At 44.2% G+C, this 21,603-nt stretch overlaps 1 protein-coding gene and 1 long non-coding RNA gene across 3 annotated transcripts in view; both read right to left on the bottom strand.

Moving 5' to 3' along the window:
- Positions 1-8,086, bottom strand: part of NID2 (nidogen 2) — a 61,810-nt gene extending 53,724 nt beyond the window's left edge. Inside the window, exons 1-2 of the mRNA XM_082735139.1 lie at positions 7,319-8,086; positions 6,343-6,651 (exon numbers count right to left, since the gene is read on the bottom strand). Coding sequence (XP_082591265.1) covers positions 6,343-6,651; positions 7,319-7,759 — 750 coding nt within the window. The 5' untranslated portion in view covers positions 7,760-8,086. The remainder of the gene's footprint in view (positions 1-6,342; positions 6,652-7,318) is intronic.
- Positions 8,087-8,565: 479 nt separating this feature from the next.
- The window catches only part of LOC309866990, a 122,945-nt gene continuing 109,907 nt past the window's right edge, over positions 8,566-21,603 (bottom strand). For both annotated transcript variants that reach the window (XR_014312906.1, XR_014312907.1), the window contains 2 exons: positions 11,978-12,084; positions 8,566-10,828 (listed from right to left, as the gene is read on the bottom strand). This is a non-coding gene — a long non-coding RNA (uncharacterized lncRNA). The remainder of the gene's footprint in view (positions 10,829-11,977; positions 12,085-21,603) is intronic.

Genomic DNA, 21,603 nt, shown 5'->3' with positions numbered 1-21,603 from the left:
TATCCCAAAGAGAGAAAAGCCAGAGTTGTTAGCAGAAACCAGGCTGGCTCTGACTCTCCCTTTCAGGTATGGGACATCACCAAGCAAGGTTGACTTGACACATGGCAGAGCCAGGCTGATGGATACAAAACATACCCCTCTAGAAGCTTCTAAATTTGCAATTCATTTAATTAATTGCAGCCATCTGGCAAAGCAACAGAACAGTACCAGCCTTGTCCCAAACAGGTTGGCCTATAGTGGCTTACAAAAGTTACAATGAAAATGAAGAGTCACCCTGTCTTCTCTTTCCTGTCTTCCTTGGGGTCATGTGCTCCCCACAGTGGGGGCATCACTGACTTCTGGTCTCCAGGGTTTGGGGTGAGCACTAACCTCCACTCCTTAATACACTTCTCCATCTCCCAGCACCTGTAGGCCACTGTTACAGGCATGTGTTCCTCTCATTCATCTATATGCCCTAAACCCTACAGATCCTGCCCCAAATCCAAAGATCTATGCTCTAGTCTCTAATGTGACATCCTTCCTGATACTTGGGCTTTAGCAAAACTTAAGCATTTCATTAACCAATTTCCAAATATGTCTCTATGCAGTACATCTTCAGAGCTCTATTTTAGCCTCAGGTTAAATGTTTTCAGATAGACTCCAGACCTCCCCTCTTCTGGACTTGAGCTCCAGAAATCCAAAAGCCACAACAAAGTCCTTCTTTCACCTCTCATTCTCTCTGTGGGTTCACCCCCCTCCATCAACAACAATCATCTTTGAAACAAGCCAACACACTTCAGTCCCCACATTGAGGCCTCCGATGGACAACCTTCCACTCATGTCATGTGACTGGTTCCACGACTCCCCTCATCCCTGTCTCCTGCCTTAGCTCTCTCAGCCCACTCCCAGGACAAGGCCTTGCCCAGAACAGTTTCTCCGGCCGCCTCATTCTCAGGACCCATTCTTTCGGCTGAACTTAAATTCCAGGTCAACAAAACATCCCCCATATCACACAGATTTGTGTTGGCCCAGTTCCCCACAACTTCTGTCCGTCAAACAACAACACAACAATTCTCCCCCTCCCCCCAAAACCACAGCTGAAGTAAACACTAATCCTCTTTATGTCTCTGTCAACAACTTCTTTGAAGATCAGTACCATGACTTCTTTGCCCTGTAAGGTACCTAGGACAGTTGAGGACTCTCAGATTAACTGAACTGATAAACACTATTTGTTCCTTTTTTTTTTTTTTTTTTTAAGAGAGCGAGTGTACCGCCCCCCTCCCTTGACTGGACAAGCCAGGGGGAGGGGGAGAATCTTAAGCACTTAAGCAGGCTCCACACCCAAGGTGCCCAACAGGGCAGATCTCATGACCCTGAGACCAGGACCTGAGCCGAAATCAAGAGTTGGACACAACCAAGTCAGCCACCAGGTGCCCCATATTTCTTCACTCTTGTTAATCTGTGGTTATACTTTGCCATTCCTGCAACATCAGATAAAACACCCGGTCATACCCACCATGAATATCCATGGAGAGAAAGGGCAACAAGTGAAATAGTTTTAAATGGTTTAAAGATGCCATTCCTCTGATATGTTCAAGTTTCCAGGAACTTTGCAACGTAGGGTTAGTGTGTCAAGGTTTAAGAAAGCCACATAGAACTCACACAGCCCTCAGGCAAGGCAGATTACTATTTGCCAAAATCTATCTCCGAAGAACTATTAAAATAAGAACTCAAATCACAGGGCTCTTTCAAGTATTCAGAAGAACCTTCAATGTGGGTAATTGAAAAAACATCCTCTCTCCAAACAGAACCCTTATCTCCTTTCAAAACGAAACAAATTCTGAAGCCAACTCAGCATATGGCAATGTCTGAAGAAGGATTTTAACTAGAAAAGTAAGAGAGATGGAATCTACAAATCTTTCTGTACTTCTCACCCAAAAGAGACAGAAGCTGCAGTTCCAAAAACATAGTATTTAAAAAGAGTCCTTATGCAAAGGCCTTACATCACAGGGTCCTTATGAGGTAGAGAAATTTAAAAACCAGAACCTGCTCCTATCAAGCCAACATAGAGAAGCACAGATTGGCTGAGCATCCACACCCACTAGGTCTAAAAGAATAGAAGGACAACTTTAAAATGTCACCCTACTTAAAAATGCCACCATAGTTAATTCTGATAACAATCCCATAAGGTAGGCATTGCTTCCCCATTTTGCAGGTTAGGAAATAAGAATGAGGCTGTCATTGCTTCCAAAGTCTCCAGATAACCTTTCATAATGCACATCTTCTTTCAAAATGTTTTTATATTGTCATGGTCTTCACAACCACCCTGAAAGTTGGGTGAATGAGCAGTATTCCCATGTAACACATGAAATTGAAACAATAATTGACAAAGTCATCTTGTCTGTATTATAATTTTTGGTTTCAAATAAGCTGTGAAAAAAAATGGAATCTTAAAGCTCTAGTGTGATTTCACCATCCCAGCATTTCTGTGCAACTCTTCATCTCCAATTCATCTCACTCAACTCAACTTCATCATTATTCTGTTGAAAAAGTAAGACAGATGCAGCTGAATTCTCCTCAAAGCATTGGAATACTAATTTGGAAGTAATAAGGTATCAGCAGCATCCTTGGCAGCCAGTTCCATTGTAAGTTCATTCTTCCTTTGAATGAAATATGATTCTAAGTACTCTTCTGGTACTAAGAACAAATCAAGCTTTATTTATTGCAAGTTCTTGGGAAAAGCACAATTATTGTGCCCACCTACATCACTTGAGCCAAGGAAATGGATCTTGCATGAAAAATCTGGGTTAAAGGTGCCTGGGTGTCTCAGTTGGTTAAGCGACTGCCTTTGGCACAGGTCATGATCCTGGAGTTCTAGGATCGAGTCCCGCATTGGGCTCCCTGCTCAGCAGAAGTCTGCTTCTCCCTCTGACCCTCCTCCCTGTCATGCTCTCTCTCTCTCTCAAGTAAATCTTTTTTTTTTTTTTTTTTTTAATCTGGGTTAAAAGCAATAGAAAACAAAAAACTGGGGCACCTGCCTGGCTCAGATGGTAGAGCATGTGACTCTTGATTTTGGGGTTGTGAGTTCAAGCACCACATTGGGTGTAGAGATTACTTATAAATAAAGGCAATTAAAAAAAAAAGTAAGAATCAAGAAATGTGTACTCTAGGGGCACCTGGGTGACTCTGTGGGTTAAGCCTCTGCCTTCAGTTCAGGTCATGATCTCAGGGTCCTTGGATCGAGCCTCACATTGGACTCTCTGCTCAGTGGGGAGCCTGCTTCTTCCTCTCTTTCTGCCTGCCTCACTGCCTACTTGTGATCTCTCTCTCTGTCAAATAAACAAATAAAATCTTAAAAAAAAAATGTGTACTCTAAACATGCCTTTGCCTCACTAAGAGCAGAATTCTCAACAATTGCATTGTATTCTGTTTGCCATTATCTGTGAAATGCAAACAATAATCTTTGTTGTACTTACAGGATTGTTGTAGGAAGTCAGTATGATAAAATAATTGTTTTCAGAATTAACTAGATAGCTTGAATAAACAACATATATAATAATTGTCTTCGTAGTCTTTCCTTTGAGCCCTTACAATCTCAATAAAGACAAAAAGAACTCTGGTGGGGAGTGGAGGGGGGACTCAATCCCTTGCTTAAAATCCTTCAAAACCAACCCACTGTCAAAGAAACAATTCCAGACTCCCATCAGAGCATGCTCTGTCCCCACCCCATGGCTTTTTCATCCTCGTGTCTGACCACCCTTCTTGTTCAGTAATAATGCACCACACATAAGGCCCAAAACACATTTTACTTTACAGCACATGGGTGATCCATCACATGCTATTTCTTCTGAGACTGGTCCACTATGCTTAACTCAGATTCAAAACTACTTCCTCATTAAAACTTTCCCAGATTGGGTCCCCAAAGTTAGTCTTTTTTTTTTTTTTTTTTTTAATTAACATATAATGTATTATTTGTTTCAGGGGTACAGATTTGTGATTCATCAGTCTTACACAATTCAGAGCACTCCCCATAGCACATACCCTCCCCAGTGTCCAACATACTGCTACACTTAACATGATCAACGTCCCCACTAAACTATGAGTTCCTTGGGAGCGAAGGGTATTTCCTTTCACTGTGTCTATACCAGTTCTGAACTATAGTAAGTGTGCAAAAACAGTTTACTGGATGAATAAATCTTAATTACATTTAAGTATAAATTGCTTATAGCACACACTTATATGCATGTGCCACATATATGTTTAACCAAAAAAAAAAAGACTGGCAGAAAACAGAATAAAGTATAGCAGTGGTAACTTCTGGTTAGTAGGGTTACAAGTAATGTTTATAATTTTCTTTTTTTATATTTTATGTTTATATTTTCTCATTTTCTAAGTTTTTTATTATTAGGTATGTTATATTTAATTTTATTTTTTAAGATTTATTTTAGGGAGCACACAAGTGGGGGAGAGGCAGAGGGGGACAGAGAGAGAAAGATAAAGAGGAAGCAGACTCCCTGCTCAGCAGGGAGCTTGAAGATAGGCTTGACCCCAGGACCCTGAGATCATGACCTCAGGTGAAATCAGGAGTTGGTTGCTCAACCACTGAGCCACCCAAGTGCCCCTCTAATTTTAAATAAGTGTTTTAAACTTATATACAAAATGAATGAATGAGTAAATATGAATGAATGCAACGATGATGAGGAGTCTTATCTTATTCATTTTCTCCAACCTTCCACCTAGCCCAATGCCCTGGACAAAGGAAGTGCCCAATATATTTGTTTGAATGACTGTATTCTGTTGAATTGAATAACTGATATGAAACTCACATCTGTAAAAACAAAAAAAACAAAATGAAATAAAACTAAATGTCTGACAAAAGAATGAATGTCCCCAAAAAATCACAAATTGAAATATCTTGTATTTCTAGATCTTCTTAGAATAGCCTTTTAGGGATATTTTTCTTACAGAACAACAAAACAGGAATGGCCACCATCTTGAACTACTCAGTGAGAGCGGGCAAGCTGCTTAATCTCTCAGGGAGGATATGTGCCATCTTCCTATAGCTAAGAAATACACTATGATGAGTTAAAATAGAGATAAACTGTAAGAGTTTCAGCCCTTCCAGTATGACATTTTAGATTCAGATCTTACTTCACAATAAGTCCTTACCTATTCCAGGAATGAGGCAGTTCACCATTTGCCAAGCTACCCTGGTCCCACCTGACGTCCATTAGAGTACTTTGAATGTTGCTGCCCAGGGGCGCCTGGGTGGTTCAGTGGATTAAAGCCTCTGCCTTCGCTCAGGTCATGATCCCAGGACCCTGGAATTGAGTCCCGCCTAGGGCTCTCTGCTCAGCAGGGAGCCTGCTTCCTCCTCTATCTCTACCTACTTGTGATCTCTGTCTGTCAAATAAATAAATAAAATCTTTTAAAAAAAGAAAAATGTTGCTGTCGAGCCTAAAGACTGGGAGCTTGGATTGTTTTACTTTCTCAGGTAGACTGTAAAAGAAATGGAGGACAGTGCTCTGTAAACCAGGGAGCATGTAAACTGATGTCTGTAGGGCAATTTGGCAGAAGCTATCAAGAACCGGATCCTCTCTGGCCCATAAGTTCCACTTCCTGGAATATCAAGTAAGGACATGTGGAAAAATTAACTTAAAAAAAAAAGCACTTCACAAAATTATAATGATGAAAAATTGGAAATAACCTTAATGATCACTAGACATATGGTAAATTCACTGGGTGGAATATTATGCAGATACTATAAATGCTGTTGTAGAAACATATTTAGTGACAATGAAACATACAATATACTATTGAGTGAAAAAATATTTCACAAAACAGTATGTGCAGTGCGAACCCATTAGTGTTAATAAACAGTGACAGATAAATACAGACATTAATAGGAAGAAAAAACTTCTGGAAGATATAAATGAAAATGTTTAACTGATTATCTTTGAGTGGTAGGAAAATGAGTGGTTGTTCTTTTTTAAATTGCCAGTATTTGCTCATGTTTTTCCTTCAACGAACATATAATTAGAAATAATTCTTATATACTTAGAGGTGATTTTAAAAATAAACAGCCCAACAGTGAACTGCCTTGTGTTCTGAGGGCCTTCCACATCTGCACTGGGGCCCTCATACCCTTACTAGAAGTAGCCACCTCTCAGATCCTGAGAGGACGCCTGGAGAAAACAGTCTTCACTTCCAAGCCACTTCAGCCCTGGTGCCACCAAAGGATACATCAGGTTCTGCACGAGAACAGACTCAGAAGAAATTCCAAGCCAGTTCCTGGGTTCCAGCCCAGAATTCAAACCCATCCCTCCACTGGCGCTCAGTGGCCAAGCATCCCTGGTCAGTTACCTCTCCTGAGGGCGGCACCCGGCTGCTGGCCTCCTCGTAGGCGCCCACCTGCTCCCAGGTGGCCAAGAAGACGTGGGTGGGGGTGAAGTGCGCAGCTGTGCGCGGGAAACCCGCGCGCACATAGCGGGCGGCCAGGCCCAGCACTGCCAGGGACGTGTCCTCACGGTACAGGACCTGGCCCCGGCCCCGACTCGTGTCGATGTCCGCCAGGAAGGGAGCAATGGCCGGAAAGTCTGTGGGGAAATCGTCGTCCACGTACTGGGTCTCCCTAGGGAAGTCCTGAGTGGAGATGATACCGTTGGTGCCCACCTGTGGGAAGAGATGGACAAAAGGTGATGGTCGCGTTCGCACCAGGAGGCCCTCGGGCAGCCACAAGTCCAAATGTGCGCGCGCCTACCCTGGCTACGCACGGAGAAAGCGGAACGGCCGGGGAGGCTTGAAGCTGCCGCTTCCCTACCCTCTGGGAACCGGACTCCTGTTTCAGGGCGACCAGCGCAACTTCGGCCCGCCCGCCGCCCGCCACCTTTACCCCACAGCTTGGTGCGATGGGTCCAGAGCCCTAAAACTCCTGGTTCACTTCTCTTCTCACTTCCCGCACAACGCTGGAGAAGACCTTCGGATGCGAGGAGGGAACGCACCAGCTCTGCAGCGGTGCACAGCCCGCTCGCGGTCCTTACTAGAAACCCCACTGGCCGCCCCAGCATCCCCACCTCCTTTTCTGCCTGGGACGCTTATGTAGCTGCGAATCTGGGTCTGACTTCTTGCTCTTCCTCTGGAGGTAAAGAAAAGCAAGTCAGACAGCAGCATCGCTGCAGAACCAGGTCCCCACCCCAGGGGCGCTCGGGGACAGCCCGGCGTGCGGACTATTTCTTCCGCTCGGAAGGCAGGGGTTCGGTGAAATCCACACTACAGTGACCCGTGGGAAGAATCTGCGAGAACTCTGCCGGTTCCCTCGCCAAACGGGGGCTGAACTTACGTAGAGGTAGCCAAACTGGGCTTCGTAGAAGCGCAGGGGACTCGCCAGCTTCACTGGGGTTGAGCTTTCGTCGTCGCCTTCCTGCAGAAGCTGGTCCCCCCGCGATTGACCGTAGGGGAAGAGCTCCTCTGGGTGCAGCGCCCCGGCCCGGGACAGCAGCAGCAGCAGCAGTAGTGGCGGCGGCGGCAGCGATGGCAACGCCAGTCGCCGGGCGGCCCGGTCCCCCCGCATGCTGGCTCGGCTCCTGGGCTGCCCCGCGACAGAGCGCGTCCCGGCCCGGCCAGCCAGCCCACTAGCTGCGCCGCGCCAGCCTCCAACCTGGATCCCCGCGGGTGCGCGGCCGGGCGGGGACTCCGGGCCTTCCCAACGCGCTGACTGGCTGCGGCGCTCGGCCGGGGGCCAATCACGGGCTCGGGGAAAGTTCGACAGCCGCGGCCACATCTGGTTCTTGTTAGTTTTCTGAGGCAGCGGTCGCCGGAGCCGCGGGGCTGGCGAGGTGGAAGCCTCGGGCTGCCCGGAGTGCTGCTCCGCCTCCGCAATCCGTGAGCTGCCGGGCTAGCTCCCGCCCTCCTGCGGGGACTGCTCCGCGGGGCCCGCGAGCCCCTCCCCCGAGACCAAATGGCCCGCCAAGTCCGAGGGCAGCGGCGCTGCAGGAGAGGACCTCAGCGCCAAGGGGGAACCCCGCAGCGGCGTGTGTAGCTGCTGGCTGGCGTGACGCGCCCCGCCAGGCTGGCAGGGCGAGGGTGTGGTGGTGGGGTCCTGGGCGCCCCTCGCACTCGAAGCATTGTTGCAGCCGCAGCTCCCTTGCTCCACCCAGAGAGGCCCTGCCAAGAAGCGCGCTTTTGTATGAAGCCGGAATGATGGGGGGTGGGGAGGAGTCTAATTCCTACGTTCCGACCCCCTTCCTAAGGCTACAGCCTGGAAAGACTGGGCTACCCGCCGAAATGCCCACCAGTCTGGGTCTGGGTCAAGAGAGTTCTCTGCTTTGTACCTTTCCCAGGGAAAACGGGACGTGGAAAGACCATGAAACACTCCTGTGTGTGATGGGCTCCATGTGGAGCAGGGAATGAAGTATCCCATTTGGGCAGCGGAAATGGGTGAGGCGTCAGGGTGGGGGTACCTTGCAGGCAGGGAGCTGCCCTTGCAGTGGGCAAGGGGGTGGTAACTCGAGCCGCTCCCTGGGACTGGAAACCAACTGCTAGATGTGGGGGAACCCCATCCACCACAAACAGCCGCTCTGTGAAGCATCAGGAGCCAGACGAGATTTTATTACCACTTTTATTATCAAGAGCTTGAAATTTCCCAGATAGTCTGTTTTCTCTCTCTAGCCCCCATGGGGTCCTTGGAAGCAAAGGTATTTAAAAAGATGGAAAAAAGCAAACTCTTGGAAATGCCTTAAGCGATGTTCAAAAGACAAATTTCTTTTTGTGGGTGTTTATTCCAGTTATACAAATCCTTCTGGGCCCACAGGTCAAGCCCTGAAAACTCTGAAGATATCAAACTGTGAGAGTCCCAGTATCAGTGCAAAGTGGAAAGCTGGCCCAAGGCAGTAAGCTTCCTCCCACTGTGAAGAGTTGTATGCTTGTTTTTACCAAAGTGTATTTCTGCTTGCACATATATGTTCTCATTTCTATGAGAGATAGATATTTTCACCATACTTAGGAGGAAAGAAAGGCTCGAAGACATGATGTGAAATGATTTGACCTAGCCAAGGTCACCTAAAGTTACTCTTTGTTATAAAATCCTTCACCAGCTTTCACTAGGTTTTCCAAAACTATCAACTGAGTTTAATTTTTAAAAGCTGACATTTATTTGGTGGTAATATAAGCTATCAGCTACTAACATAGGCTACCAGCTATAGGCTACTGGCTTAAAATGACTCCCAAAGATCCCCATTTTTTGGTGTTCATTCCCTTGTATAATCCCCTTCCCTGGAGTGTGGGATGGCCCAATGACTTTTACTCTACAGAATGTGGCAATGGTGACAAGAAGTCACTTAGCTGATTAGGCTACATCTGTCTTGGTCACAGGCCCTCTGTCACTGACTGATGATGCAAGCTGATATGCTGGGGAGGCCCACATGTCAAGGAACTGAGGGCAGCCTCTGGCCAATGGCCATCCATTGTTGAATTCCCCCAACAATCATGTAAGTGAGCTTGGAAATGGATCCTTCTCACGTCTTGAGATAATACCTCATCTCTGGCTGATACTTCATTACAGCCTCGTGGGAGACCCTGAAGCCGAAGACCAGATTCTGGACCTGTGAGAACTTAATAAATGTGTACTATTTTAAGCTGTTATGATTTGGGATAATTTCTTTTGTAACAATAGATAAGTGATACAGCTAGACACTGTGCTAAGGAAACCAAGACTTCGAGGAATTAAAAAAAACAAATCAGTTAGTTACATGGATTGTAAGTACCAGAGCAAGGATTTGAACTCAGTTCTGTCTGATTTCTAAACCTCCACTCTGAAATACTAAATCATATTGCCACAAGATCCTCTGCAAGGCTATTCTAGCCTAGTTCTCTGACTTCACCTCTAGGCACAGCTACCATTTCAGCTGAGACTTTAGTTCTCAATGTAACCTTCTATTTTATGGCACAGAACACATTCCCATGCTAGTTCTTCTCCCTGTAATGCTTTTCCTAATCAGTCTCCTCTAGCCAACACTCATTCATCCTTGAACACATGAATAAAAATGCTTCTCTTTCCAGAAGCTTCTCTGGAAGCCACAATCTGATTTAGAATCTCCATGTGCCATGTGCATGCCATTATCATATTGCCAACCCCATTGTATTTCCCTGAGTCTGTGATGCCGCATGTCTCCCTCACCCCCACAGGCACTTTGTCCTATTGGGGGCCTGCCACCGCAATGCTTGCCTGGCTCTTCTGGAGAAACTTAGAGAAATGTTTGTTGAATGAGTGAAAGCTAGCCGGCAACCCTGGGGCTAAGATCCCTATCTGCGGACACAAATGAAACACCACCTTTCCTGCTAATCTGAGTTTCATAATCCTCTTTACCAGGTAGCAGAGCAGTTCACCTTCTACTGTTTCCCAGCCTTTGTCATTCTCTCATTCATCTGTCCAACAGCTATTTCCTGTGTTTACCAAGACAAACACAACTAGGCAAGACTGAATGGAGTATAAAGTGTGACCCCTGAGCTCAAGAAACTCTTGATCTGGGCGGATGAAGCATGAATATGAAAGAGCAGCAACATCACAAATTTAGCACAGATTTAACAACATAACAGGTAAGAAGAGCTGTGCCACTGACAGGATGTCACCAGCTTCGAATCTGATGCTGAGCACAACAAAGTAGATCCAAGAGGACATGAGCTGAAGTGAGCAGTACTGGCTCGCTGCTTCTTCAAGTGGCTGGATTCTTCTTGAATACGAGGCTATAGACACTGGTGCTTGGGCAGACATTCCTTTGAGCTCTTCCTCTAATATTATTTTTAAAAAGACTATGGCATCCAGTGGTTTCTCCTTTAAAATGTCACTCTGTGTCTACAGGAAAAGAAAAAATCTGTCATAGTAATTTCCCTGGTCAAAGTAAATACTGAAGAAATACTTCTCTTGTATCCAGTCCCAGAGTAGAATTTCCATGACTTGCCAGAGTGGCTGAGGAGGCAGAGGCCCCTTTTGGGTTGGCAGTGATGAGAGGACCTCTACAGACATCTGAGTCCTCTTGGATTCATCTGCATGGCAGCTCGGAGCATTACGTGAGAGGTAAGATGATTCAGGTGCAGAACTTTTTATCCCAAGCCAGGAATGGTACCAGACCCCTTGCCAACAAACCTCGTCAAGAGTCTCCGCAGTTCTATTTGTGTGCGTGTGTGGTTATGTGTCTGTTAGAAATATCGAGACTTCAAGAATGATGGTACTTCCTGTTATTTTAATCAAGAAAATGAAAACACATTTGCTCCACAGTGTGGCAAATAGATGTGGGGATTCAAGACCAAGGTCTATGTATAGCCCTGACTGGTATGTGTGTATGTTTGTATTGGAGGTGGGCTTGGCAGAAAACGTTCTGGTTCTTGTTGCGCACAGTGATTCTTTGCATAACTTTATTATCCATTAAATTCCAGGGTGGGTATCCTAGCATGTAGGAAAAACAAGGCTGTGCAAATTAGCACATCTCCTCAGACTTGGGCTTAATTAAAATTGTTAGGCCTAAGAAAAACTGTGCACTGTTTAGAAGTTCTGAGTAGTTCTTGAGATAGATTTGGTGGGATCCCTACATTCTAATGACCTCCAGATAGACCCCAAAGACCCCTAAGCTTTCACTTGAGTTTTTCATTTATATCCCTCCCCAGGTGGGATGACACATCGAACCCACTTCCAGAATTAGATCCTCTACTCAGAATTTCTGAGTTTTCAGTTTTCATTAGTGGCAGCAAGAGCTGCTCCTTCTTAATTACCAGGGCCCGGTCTCTGGTCCCCATTGGCTCTCACCAGCTAGCTTTCATGACAGAAACAATAGGGTAGCTCCCCAACCCGTATTCCCAATCTCCTCCCCTGTGTGGATCCACCACAGATCGAAGGAGAGGAGTGCTCTCTCTGGTTCTCTCACAGCTACAGTCACCATCTGGCTGAGTCCTAGCCAACCCGCTAGCAGTTTGCTGAAAGGCTGGTGACTTCCAGGAGGGCCCTTACCTGGGTGATTCCTGGGGATAGTTGCATCTTTCTCCAGTCTTGCTGCCTTACATGTGGATGTGTTGGTTTGAGCTTGGACAACCGTCTTCTTCAGACGGTAGTGACAACTATGAGGACAAAAGACAGATAAGAGATGAGTGTCTCAGTCAGTGAGTAACTGCCTACCCCCAGACTATCTGTTCTGTGAGAAAACCAACCCGCGTTGCTGTAAGCCACTGTCACGTGCACTCATACCTAATCCTGATACTTGGCTAACTCCTTTCTCTACTTCTGTCTAACACAAAAATATGACCACCACACGCTCCCGTCTAGGCCCCTTGGGTAGATCCTCCCTCATCCTGAGGCTTGGCCTTTGTCTGCTGTCTCCTGCTCTTTCCTACCTAGACTTTTAGCAAAACTGAACTATTAGTAGTGCCCCATCCACACAGAGAGCTTGACTCCAGTGTGCCCGTTTATGCTGTTCCTTGCCTGGAACTCCCTTCTGATCTCCTGATGATCTCTCACGGCCTCCAGCACTCAGTTCAGACATCACTTCACCTCAGCAGCCTCCCAGAGTTCTGGCAGGCTCTGAGGGATTGGAACATCTGGGCACACTTCCATCTCGGGGCCTCACCATAAATACTGAAGTGGTCTATTTCTATCTGTCCCTTTAATTGGTTAAAAGGGCCTCAGAGCTAGTTTCCATATAATGGCACACTTTAGTCTTCTATTCTTCTTATGCCCTCTAATGGACTTGGTACATCTATTTCAAGATGTTGGTACATCTTGGTACATCATTTTTACCACAAGCCTGAGCACAGAGAAAGAGACAGGCCTTGATAGGCCTCTAGACTATGAACCAAGCCTGAAGGCAGGACCATATATTCCTTATCCTGAACATCCCAGGCTTAGCAGAGTAGCTGGTACAACCTTCTGGGCTGTTTAGTAAACCATTGCTTTTTGTTTTTTGTTTTAAGATTTTATTTATTTATTTGACAGAGAAATCACAAGTAGGCAGAGAGGCAGACAGAGAGAGAAGGGGAAGCAGGCTCGCCACTGAGCAAAGAGCCCGATGCGGGGCTCAATCCCAGGACCCTGGGATCATGACCTGAGCTGAAGGCAGAGGCTTTAACCCACTGAGCCACCCAGGTGCCCCTTTAGTAAACCACTGTAGGTTTGAATTGGGAAATAGTGTTGTAAAGAGATCTTCCCCAATAAATAAATAAATAAATAGAAATTTTCCTTGACTCCCACACTTTTTCCTGAATAATCTACTCCCTGATTCTTCATTAGTTATATTCTGGATTGGTGTGGAATAAAAGGAATTAATGGGTGTGGCTTTTATGATGGTAGCCAGGATACCTTCACTACTAATTATATTTGAAGGTATTATAGCTAACGGCCTTATTTTCCTCTAGAAAGAACGGTGCAGAAAGGCCGAAACTGTTCTCTCTCTCCTTGCAACTCCATTGCAAACATGGCCTGAACCAAATAAGCCCTTAACATCAGCATCCATCTTTTAACAAAGACTTCTCTCCCCACCCAGACTGCAAGTTCCTCAAAGGGTCTACTTTTCACTTCCTTTGAATACACCCACCACTATCTGACACAATGTTGAATAAATAGGGCTGGTCAACTTCTAATGAATTGAGTGACTGCCCAAGGGTGAGCTCAGTGTGTGCTGTCTCCATTGGGTAGTGGCTGTGGTTGTGTTTCCAAAGGCTGTTGTCCTTGGCTTCATCTTGTCTTTCCTAGACATCCTGTGCTTCTTACCAAATTGAGTCACCTCGTTTCTATTGCATGTGACCTACTGGCCATTGTCCCTTGCTCAACAAGTTAGTGCATGCGTCAGAACAATGCTAATAAAGCCAAAGATAATAATAGCAAGCCTTAACTGAACCTTTACATTGTACTAGGTTCTAATTAAGGACTGCATATACATTATTTCCTTAATCCATTCAACATATCCAGTTTGCAGGTGAAGAAAGGAACAGAGAGGGATTAAGCAACCTGATCAAAAACTCAGCCCGCAAGAACTGAAACCAGAATTCAAACTCAGGTGGTCTGACTCCAGAACTCAAACTTTTAACCCCTGAAGACTGTGGATCTGATTCTCTGGTATACTAGTTACTTTGCTCAGTAATGTATTCACAGAGAGTACCTTTAATTCTGTAGACCTGATAAAGGTAACTAGTTCTAATATTCCCTATAACTTATAAAGTTGGAACTGTATTATCTTTATTAAAAACCATCTTGTGCATGTTTAGGGAATTATAAATATGTAAACTTCATGGAGAAAAAATGGCCCAATACCCTTAAGGAGTTTGCAATCCAGATTTGGAGATAATAATAGCTATAATTTATGGAGCATTTTAAAAAATTTCTCCCGTTTATGGCTTTTTAAAAAGATTATATTTATTTATTAGAGAGAGCATGCACACATGAAAGTGAGAGAGGGAGAGAGAGAGTAGGGGAGGAGGGGTAGAAGCAGAATCAGACTCCCTGCTGAGCAGAGAACCTGATATGGGATTCAATACCAGGACCCTGAGCAAGCAGAAGGTAGATGGTTAACCGATTGAGCCACCCAGGTGCCCCAGTAATTAACTTATGGAGAATTTATTATGCAACAGACACTGTAATATATTATTTGCAATCCTTACAACAACTCTACAGGATAAGGAAAATGAGATTCTGGACTTTAACAGACTTGCTCAGGCCCTAACAACTAGCTGTAGCTTAGCTAGGATCTGATAGCCCCAGTAGTCACTTCAAATGTAAATATGGTTGTGTTTCATTTATTCGGTGACAGGAACCTGGTACATATGTCATCCAGAATGACTATGAGCATCAAAATGAGCCAGCAATCTTCCAAGCATACAACAGAAATAAATAACAAAAATGACAAATAAATGAAGAAAAGACAAAAATGTGAAAGCTATAGAATCTTCTCAGTGCTTGATTCCATTCATATATTGATAGATTCCCCAAGTAGTAACATGCCCATATCAGACACGGCTCATATTTTTTAATAATGTAATACTACTACCAAGGTTAGCATGCGTAAGAACAAACTCTCATGTTCAAAATGGAGTACAGTGGACTATGTCCCATGGCTGCCCTCTTTTTTATTGTTTTGTTTCTACCCGAACGTGTAACCTGATAAAGATAGCCCATGAATTGGCTAGGGTGCATTTCTACTGACAAAGTAAGGTACATCAAAGTGAAAAGCAGTATTTTAACATACAATAATGGTAAATAAGAATCTCTCTTTGCACCTTATTTGTCAGTCAGCTTATGTTGGCAAGGCCCTCTGGTATATGGTCTTATTCCCAAATCCAGTGTTTTACAGCTATAGTTCTCCACAATGGCTGCCCATGAGAATTACCTGGGAAATTTTTTCCCTCTCAGAGACCACTTAAAATAGAACCCGGGGCACCTGGGTGGCTTAGTGGGTTGAAGCCTCTGCCTTTGGCTCAGGTCATGATCCCAGGGTCCTGGGATCAAGCCCCATGTCAGGCTCTCTGCTCCACAGGGAGCCTGCTTCCTCCCTTCTCTCTCTCTCTGCCTGCCTCTCTGCCTACTTGTGATCTCTCTCTCTCTCTGTTAAATAAATAAAATCTTTAAAACAAACAAACAAACAAACAAACAACAACAACAAAAAAAAACAGAACCCCTGGGGTCAGACTCAGGTATGAATATGTTTTAACATTCTCAAGGTGATTCAAAATATAGCCAAAGTTGAAAACCACTGTTCTATAGACACCTTAGAAATAGCCTGCTAGCCACTTTGACCTAAGGAAAACCTACTCACGGATTATTTGAACCTGCTCTTAATATTTTTTTTCAAGATAAAATGGTCTCTCTTCTATAGCTATGGTACAAATCAGTAAGGTTTAAAAAAAATCCTATAGTAGTATGAGCGGATTCACTCTACATTTTTTTGGAGGAACCTATGATCTTACCATCTCTGTGGCCCACCTCTGTGAGGAAGTAGAATGATCTCTGGCCCGGGAAAGAATAAAAAAAGTAAGGCTTCTAAATTTTCCCAGCAGCATGTCAACTCTGTTGGTATACATCTGTGGCCTACAGAGCTTTCTTTGATGAGCCATACGGAATATTGCTCTGTTAGGTAGCAGGCAGAGAATCTGGCCAGGAATTAACCAAAACCTGTCAACAATTTCCTCAACACATCTGATATTTGAAACACAACCTACAGGACATAGTCTCTATATCACATCCCTGCAATAACTTATATCATTAGAAATAAATGTACTTGTCGGAGGCAGGCCCCTGGCCAGGGCGGCCTCTGCCATTAAAAGATGGCGCCTGGCTAGTTGCCAGGTTAGGGTTGCCTCATGAGACTAAGCGGAACGCCCAAAGAGGAGGTAAACAGCATTGGTTGCTACCAAAGTTGTTCGTTTAGGTGCACAGCCTGATTCGCTCCCTCCTGTACCCTGCTCGCTGATTGGTCATGTAAACGTATATAAGTGTGTAGACTTGCGGAAATAAAGGGAGAGAAGATACATCTGAACTGGGGCTGCTCGTCATCCTTGCAGATGGAGGGCGATAGTACTGGGATTATTTTATCTTGCTGCCTCCAGAAAATACCTTGACTTAGTTAAGACTTACTTTTATGCCTTTCAACTTTTATAGAAGGTCTTCATGGGAAAAGTCTACTTGACATATCTTTTAGTATCTTTTAATAAAACTATACTTACAGGTATTGTCTATGTTAATGAATTTTCTCAAACTAGGTTTACCAAAAAAAAAAAAAAAAAAGGTCTCCAATAATTTGGGACCAGTAAATGAGTGTTTCTAGTCTAATATGGATGTCTCTTTGATTAGACACTGAGAAACTGTACCACTCCACACAGATCATCTGGTGCCAGTCACAAAACCCAAGAGTTCATTTCATTCTAGGAAAGCATTTTAATTAGATATCAATTCTTCAAGTTCATTGTGCTGAGCACTGAATGGGTCACCTTTCACCCTGACCCAGCCCTATTCCTGCCTTCCATTGCTGTCAGTTGCACCAACATTTCCCCACATACACAAGCTGGAAAACTCAGTCCCCTCTGTTGGGTTCCCCGCTTTCCCTTCTCACTGACCTCCAGTTACCCGACAAATGGGATGGACCATAATGTCACAGAGATCAGGATTCTGCCTCTGTTACTCACTGATGTATTCCCTGGAGCAATCCCTGACACAGGGTAAAGGTTCAATAAATATTTATTGAATGAATAACGTTCTATAGCCTTGCCGGCTTGCCTCCTACTTTCTTTAGTTTTCCCCTCCTCCTGCTCCTGCCTGCCATCATTCGAGTACAGGCTCTTCCCACCTTTACTTGTCAGTAAAGAACACACCTCTTCTCTGACCCCTGTCTGTCAAATCAACTGTTACTAGTAAGGTTTCTAAAATGCCTGAATATGCCTCTTCCCTACTCAAAGGCTCCCCTTGACCCAGCGTTCGAGATGAATGTTTGATATGATTCTTACATCTGCTTCCAATAATAACTATGCAGTATGAAAGAAAAGAAGTGGGAGCAGCGGCCAGACCATAGCAGCTGCGAAGGAAGATGCCCATGAGAACGAAGCATGAGGTCAGGATGGGGACAAACAGCTTATGTGCCTTTCTATGGGAAGAGAAGGAGGTCGCGTACATGAACGCAGGTTAAAATAGTAAAGTGCCACAGATGGGTATGTTGTGTCAGTCGTAGATGTTCATGAAGAGAACCCTGAGTCATCAAAAAGCACTGCACATTATTTCAATCTGTCTGAGAAAGACTTCTGTCCTAAATTTTCATTCATAATCTTAGTGGCTCCTAACATTCCTTGCATTTGCAGAGGATTTCACATGCGTTGCCTCACCTAGCTCCTTCCAACATCCTTGAGGGATAAGCCTTAGAACACTCATGGGGAGACCGAGTCTCAGAGAGGCTGGGGGATACAACCACAGTCACCCAGCTAGGAAATGGCAGGACAAGCCTAATGTAATTTATACTGTGGGTTTTGTTTGCAGGTCTGAGGTCTGTGTTATCTGTGTATTCTTGAGGTCTGTGTTATCTTGAGCTAAAACCCAACTTTGGAGGCCAAGTCTGGTGCCTGAGTCAGTCCACCACAGTCATCCCTTCCTCTCTCCACCCACCATCCGCTGCTCTGTGAAGTCCTGGAGAGAGTCATTCACCAGGAACTGTACACAGCAGCAGAAGTGTTGTTGGTAATTGACTTCAAATGTGTCACAACACCAGCCAGCAGGCATTATTTTGTTATCCTCAGAGGAACTCTCTGAGGAGAATAATATTTTTTTATTTTTTTTTAAGATTTTATTTATTTATTGTTCAGAGAGAGGGAGAGCAAGAAAGTGAGCACAGGCAGGCAGAGGGAGAAGCAGGCTCCCTGCAGAGCAAGGAGCCTGATGTGGGACTCGATCCCAGGACGCTGGGATCATGACCTGAGCCGAAGGCAGCTGCCCAACCAACTGAGCCACCCAGGCGTCCCACTGAGGAGAATAATATTGTTAGCACTTTTTACGTCTGAGGAACAGAGGCCCACAGAAAGAAACGTTGCTAAAGACACACAGCTACCGAGTACTGAGACCAGCACTTGAACCTGGGCAGGCTGACTTGAAAACATGAGTATCTAATATCACTCTGCCGTGTGCCTGAGAACTTTAGAAACCCCTCCCATCTTTCCAAATTGTCCTCTTCTCATAGTATCACTTGTCTCCATCTGCCACTGCTTGACTTTGTATTTTATATACTGAATGAGTAGTATGGGAGTTAATGATTCAGGAAGAATCCTAGGCCTTATGTTTCCTTGTGCTCCATTACTAATTTGTCCCTCCCCCCCTTATTTCATAGACTCATGGCCTTTTAGAACTTGGCAGGGACCCAGGAAACCCCGTCATCTAATCTCCTTGTTTTAGTGTGACAAAACCCTGACTCAGAAAGTTACAGTCACTTGTTTACACGTCACTGCACCAGTAGGAACAAACCAAGTCTAGTTCCCAGGCTAGCAATCACTGAGTCGGAGCTCCAGGCCTTGCTTGTCCCAACCCAGACCTGCCAAGGTTAGACAGTCAGGATCAGAAGAAGCACCCTCTCTCAGATCAGGTCCAAGCAGCAGTGAGACTCTCTTTCCTGAGCTGTCTGCCTATTCCGCCATCAAAGACAAAGTGTGTAGGAAGGGTTCAATAGACCCTGTTCATTTGACTGAGATGGGGAAGCGTTAACTTGATGCTCTGGGTTAAAAAGACCCCCTTTGGGCACCTACTTGAAGCAGCTGGGAGCCACGGGAAACACAATACCAGACAGAATCAAACAGGCAGTAAGCTAGTGTCCGGGTTATTTTCTGAGGGGGCAGGAGGAAACGTTCTATTAGAAGAAGGGAAAGAAAATGATAGACAGGCATTTAGGGGAGGGCACTTCCTGCAGTATAGATGCTTGGGCTCGCTGCTATGTGAAGTGGTCACTTCATTAAGAACATCTGGTGCCCCATAACCATTACTTAGGGTGCCACTATAAAGACTTATTTATATGGAACAATCTGTTTCAGCCTCTTCTATTAACAAACCCAAATTTGTTGAGCCTGACTCATTAATGAACCATGCGAAAAGGGCAGGCTTCCCTTCTAGACTGAGCTGGAAAATGGATGTGACCAAGAAAGGCTCAGGCTTCTAGCCTTAGGCCAGCTGATTTTGTTCTTTGGTTTTCTCCTTTTGCTTCTTTTTCCTCTTTTAAAAATGTATTTGTTTATTTTCTTGCCCCTTCACAAGGCACACACATTTAAAGGGAAAATATAATTGGAAGCAGTGCTTTTATTTTGCCAATTGCCATGCTAACTGCTAAAGATTATTCTAATTATTCCAATTTTGGAGTACAAGCACTATACTTAGGTAGGGTCCACAAAACTATAAGAGGAGAGAGAACTTTGCTTCCTCTGGCCCTCAAGGGCCTTCTTTACTCACGGTTTGCATAAAAGGAAGAAACAGCATAGGAATTTGGAACAACAATTTTTTGCATCTAATTTATGGGTGGGCAAGGCAACCTTCTGGGGTAAAGGGGGTTAAAACCTTAGTGAACAGCATCCTAGTCTGTACAGTCTACTCCTGAATAACTGAATGTTGACCCATACTTCATACAGTTCGCACTTGGACAGAGAGTTTGCCAGCTATGGCTCTGAACCCCCAATCTCTCCTCAAGTAGCAAGGCTATCACAGTTCATTTACAAGGGGCAAACACCTCCGTCTGTTTAAAAGCAGTTTCTCCTAACTCTACCCAAAAAATGTGTAGTACCAGTCAAGACTTGTGGACTTATAAAAATAAAGCATCAATGAGATCTTTTTAAAATAGCATTTTAAAGTATATTTTTAAATTTACATACAATAAATGTCACTTTTTTGGTGTATAGTTTAGGAGTTTAGAAAATGCTTAGAGTTGGGGCGCCTGGATGGCTCAGTGGGTTAAGCCTCTGCCTTCAGCTCAGGTCAGGATCTCAGGGTCCTGGGATTGAGCCCTGCATCGGGCTCTGCTCAGCAGGGAGCCTACTCCCCCCCACCTGCCTCTCTGCCTACTTGTGATATCTCTCTGTCAAATAAATAAAATCTTTTTAAAAAAATGCTTAGAGTTGTATAATCACCAATGCAATGAAAATGCAGAACAGTTCCATCACTCTAACACCCTTCCCAGTGCTTCCACACCCCTCACCCACCCCTAATCCCTGTATACCAACTCACAGTGGTGCCTTTTCCAGAAGATCCTATAAATGGAGTCACACAGCAATTTGGGTTGGACTTCTTCCACTGGGCGGAATTCATTTGAGATTCACCTATGTTGTTGCATGTATTAATAGCTTGTTTCTTTTGACTGCTAAAGAGTAGCTCATTTTATTGGCATACCAGTCTACCCATTCACCAGCTGAAAGACACTCAGCCATTTCAGATGTTGATGATTATGAATAAGACAGCTACAAACATTCATGTACCAGTGTTTGCGTGAAAGTAAGTTTTTCTTTCTTTTGTCCTCGGGGTGGAACTACTGGGTCATATCCTAAGTGTATGTTTAATTTTGTAAGAAATTGCCAAACTGTCTTCCAGAAGGGTTGTACCATTTTACATTCCTCCCAGCAATTTATCTGCTGTTTTTTGCCACATATTCTCCAGTATTTGATTTACCATGATTTCTCATTTTAGCCATTATGATAGATGTGTAGTGGCCGCTCATTGTGATTTTAATTTGTATTTCTTTAATTATGAATGATATTGAGCAGCTTTTCATATGCCTATTTGTCAGCAATATATACAGATTTTAAAAAAACTTTATCTGATTTCAAACACAATACATATACTTGTTATTAAAAAATTGAAATGTTCCAGAAATGTTATATTGAATACCAAAGTTTCTTTTAATTATTTTACTTTCTATTATAGCTACTATTAACGCTGTATATTCCTCCATATAGTTTCCATGTATTTGCTATACTATGTACATAGTATAGTTTCATACAAGTGCAAAACCAGTGGCATTTTATATGTACAGTTTGAAAATTTGCCTTTATCACTTAACAATAATCTTGGCTAGCTTTCCACGTCATGGTAGTCAGTTGTATGCTTTTTCAATCATCTAATGTGTTATATTTTCTAATAAAACA

The sequence above is a fragment of the Mustela nivalis genome, assembly GCF_964662115.1.
Source record: "Mustela nivalis genome assembly, chromosome: 6".
NCBI classification, from domain to species: domain Eukaryota; kingdom Metazoa; phylum Chordata; class Mammalia; order Carnivora; family Mustelidae; genus Mustela; species Mustela nivalis.
Note: the sequence above shows the minus strand (reverse complement) of the source record. Positions and strands in the feature narration are given on the sequence as shown.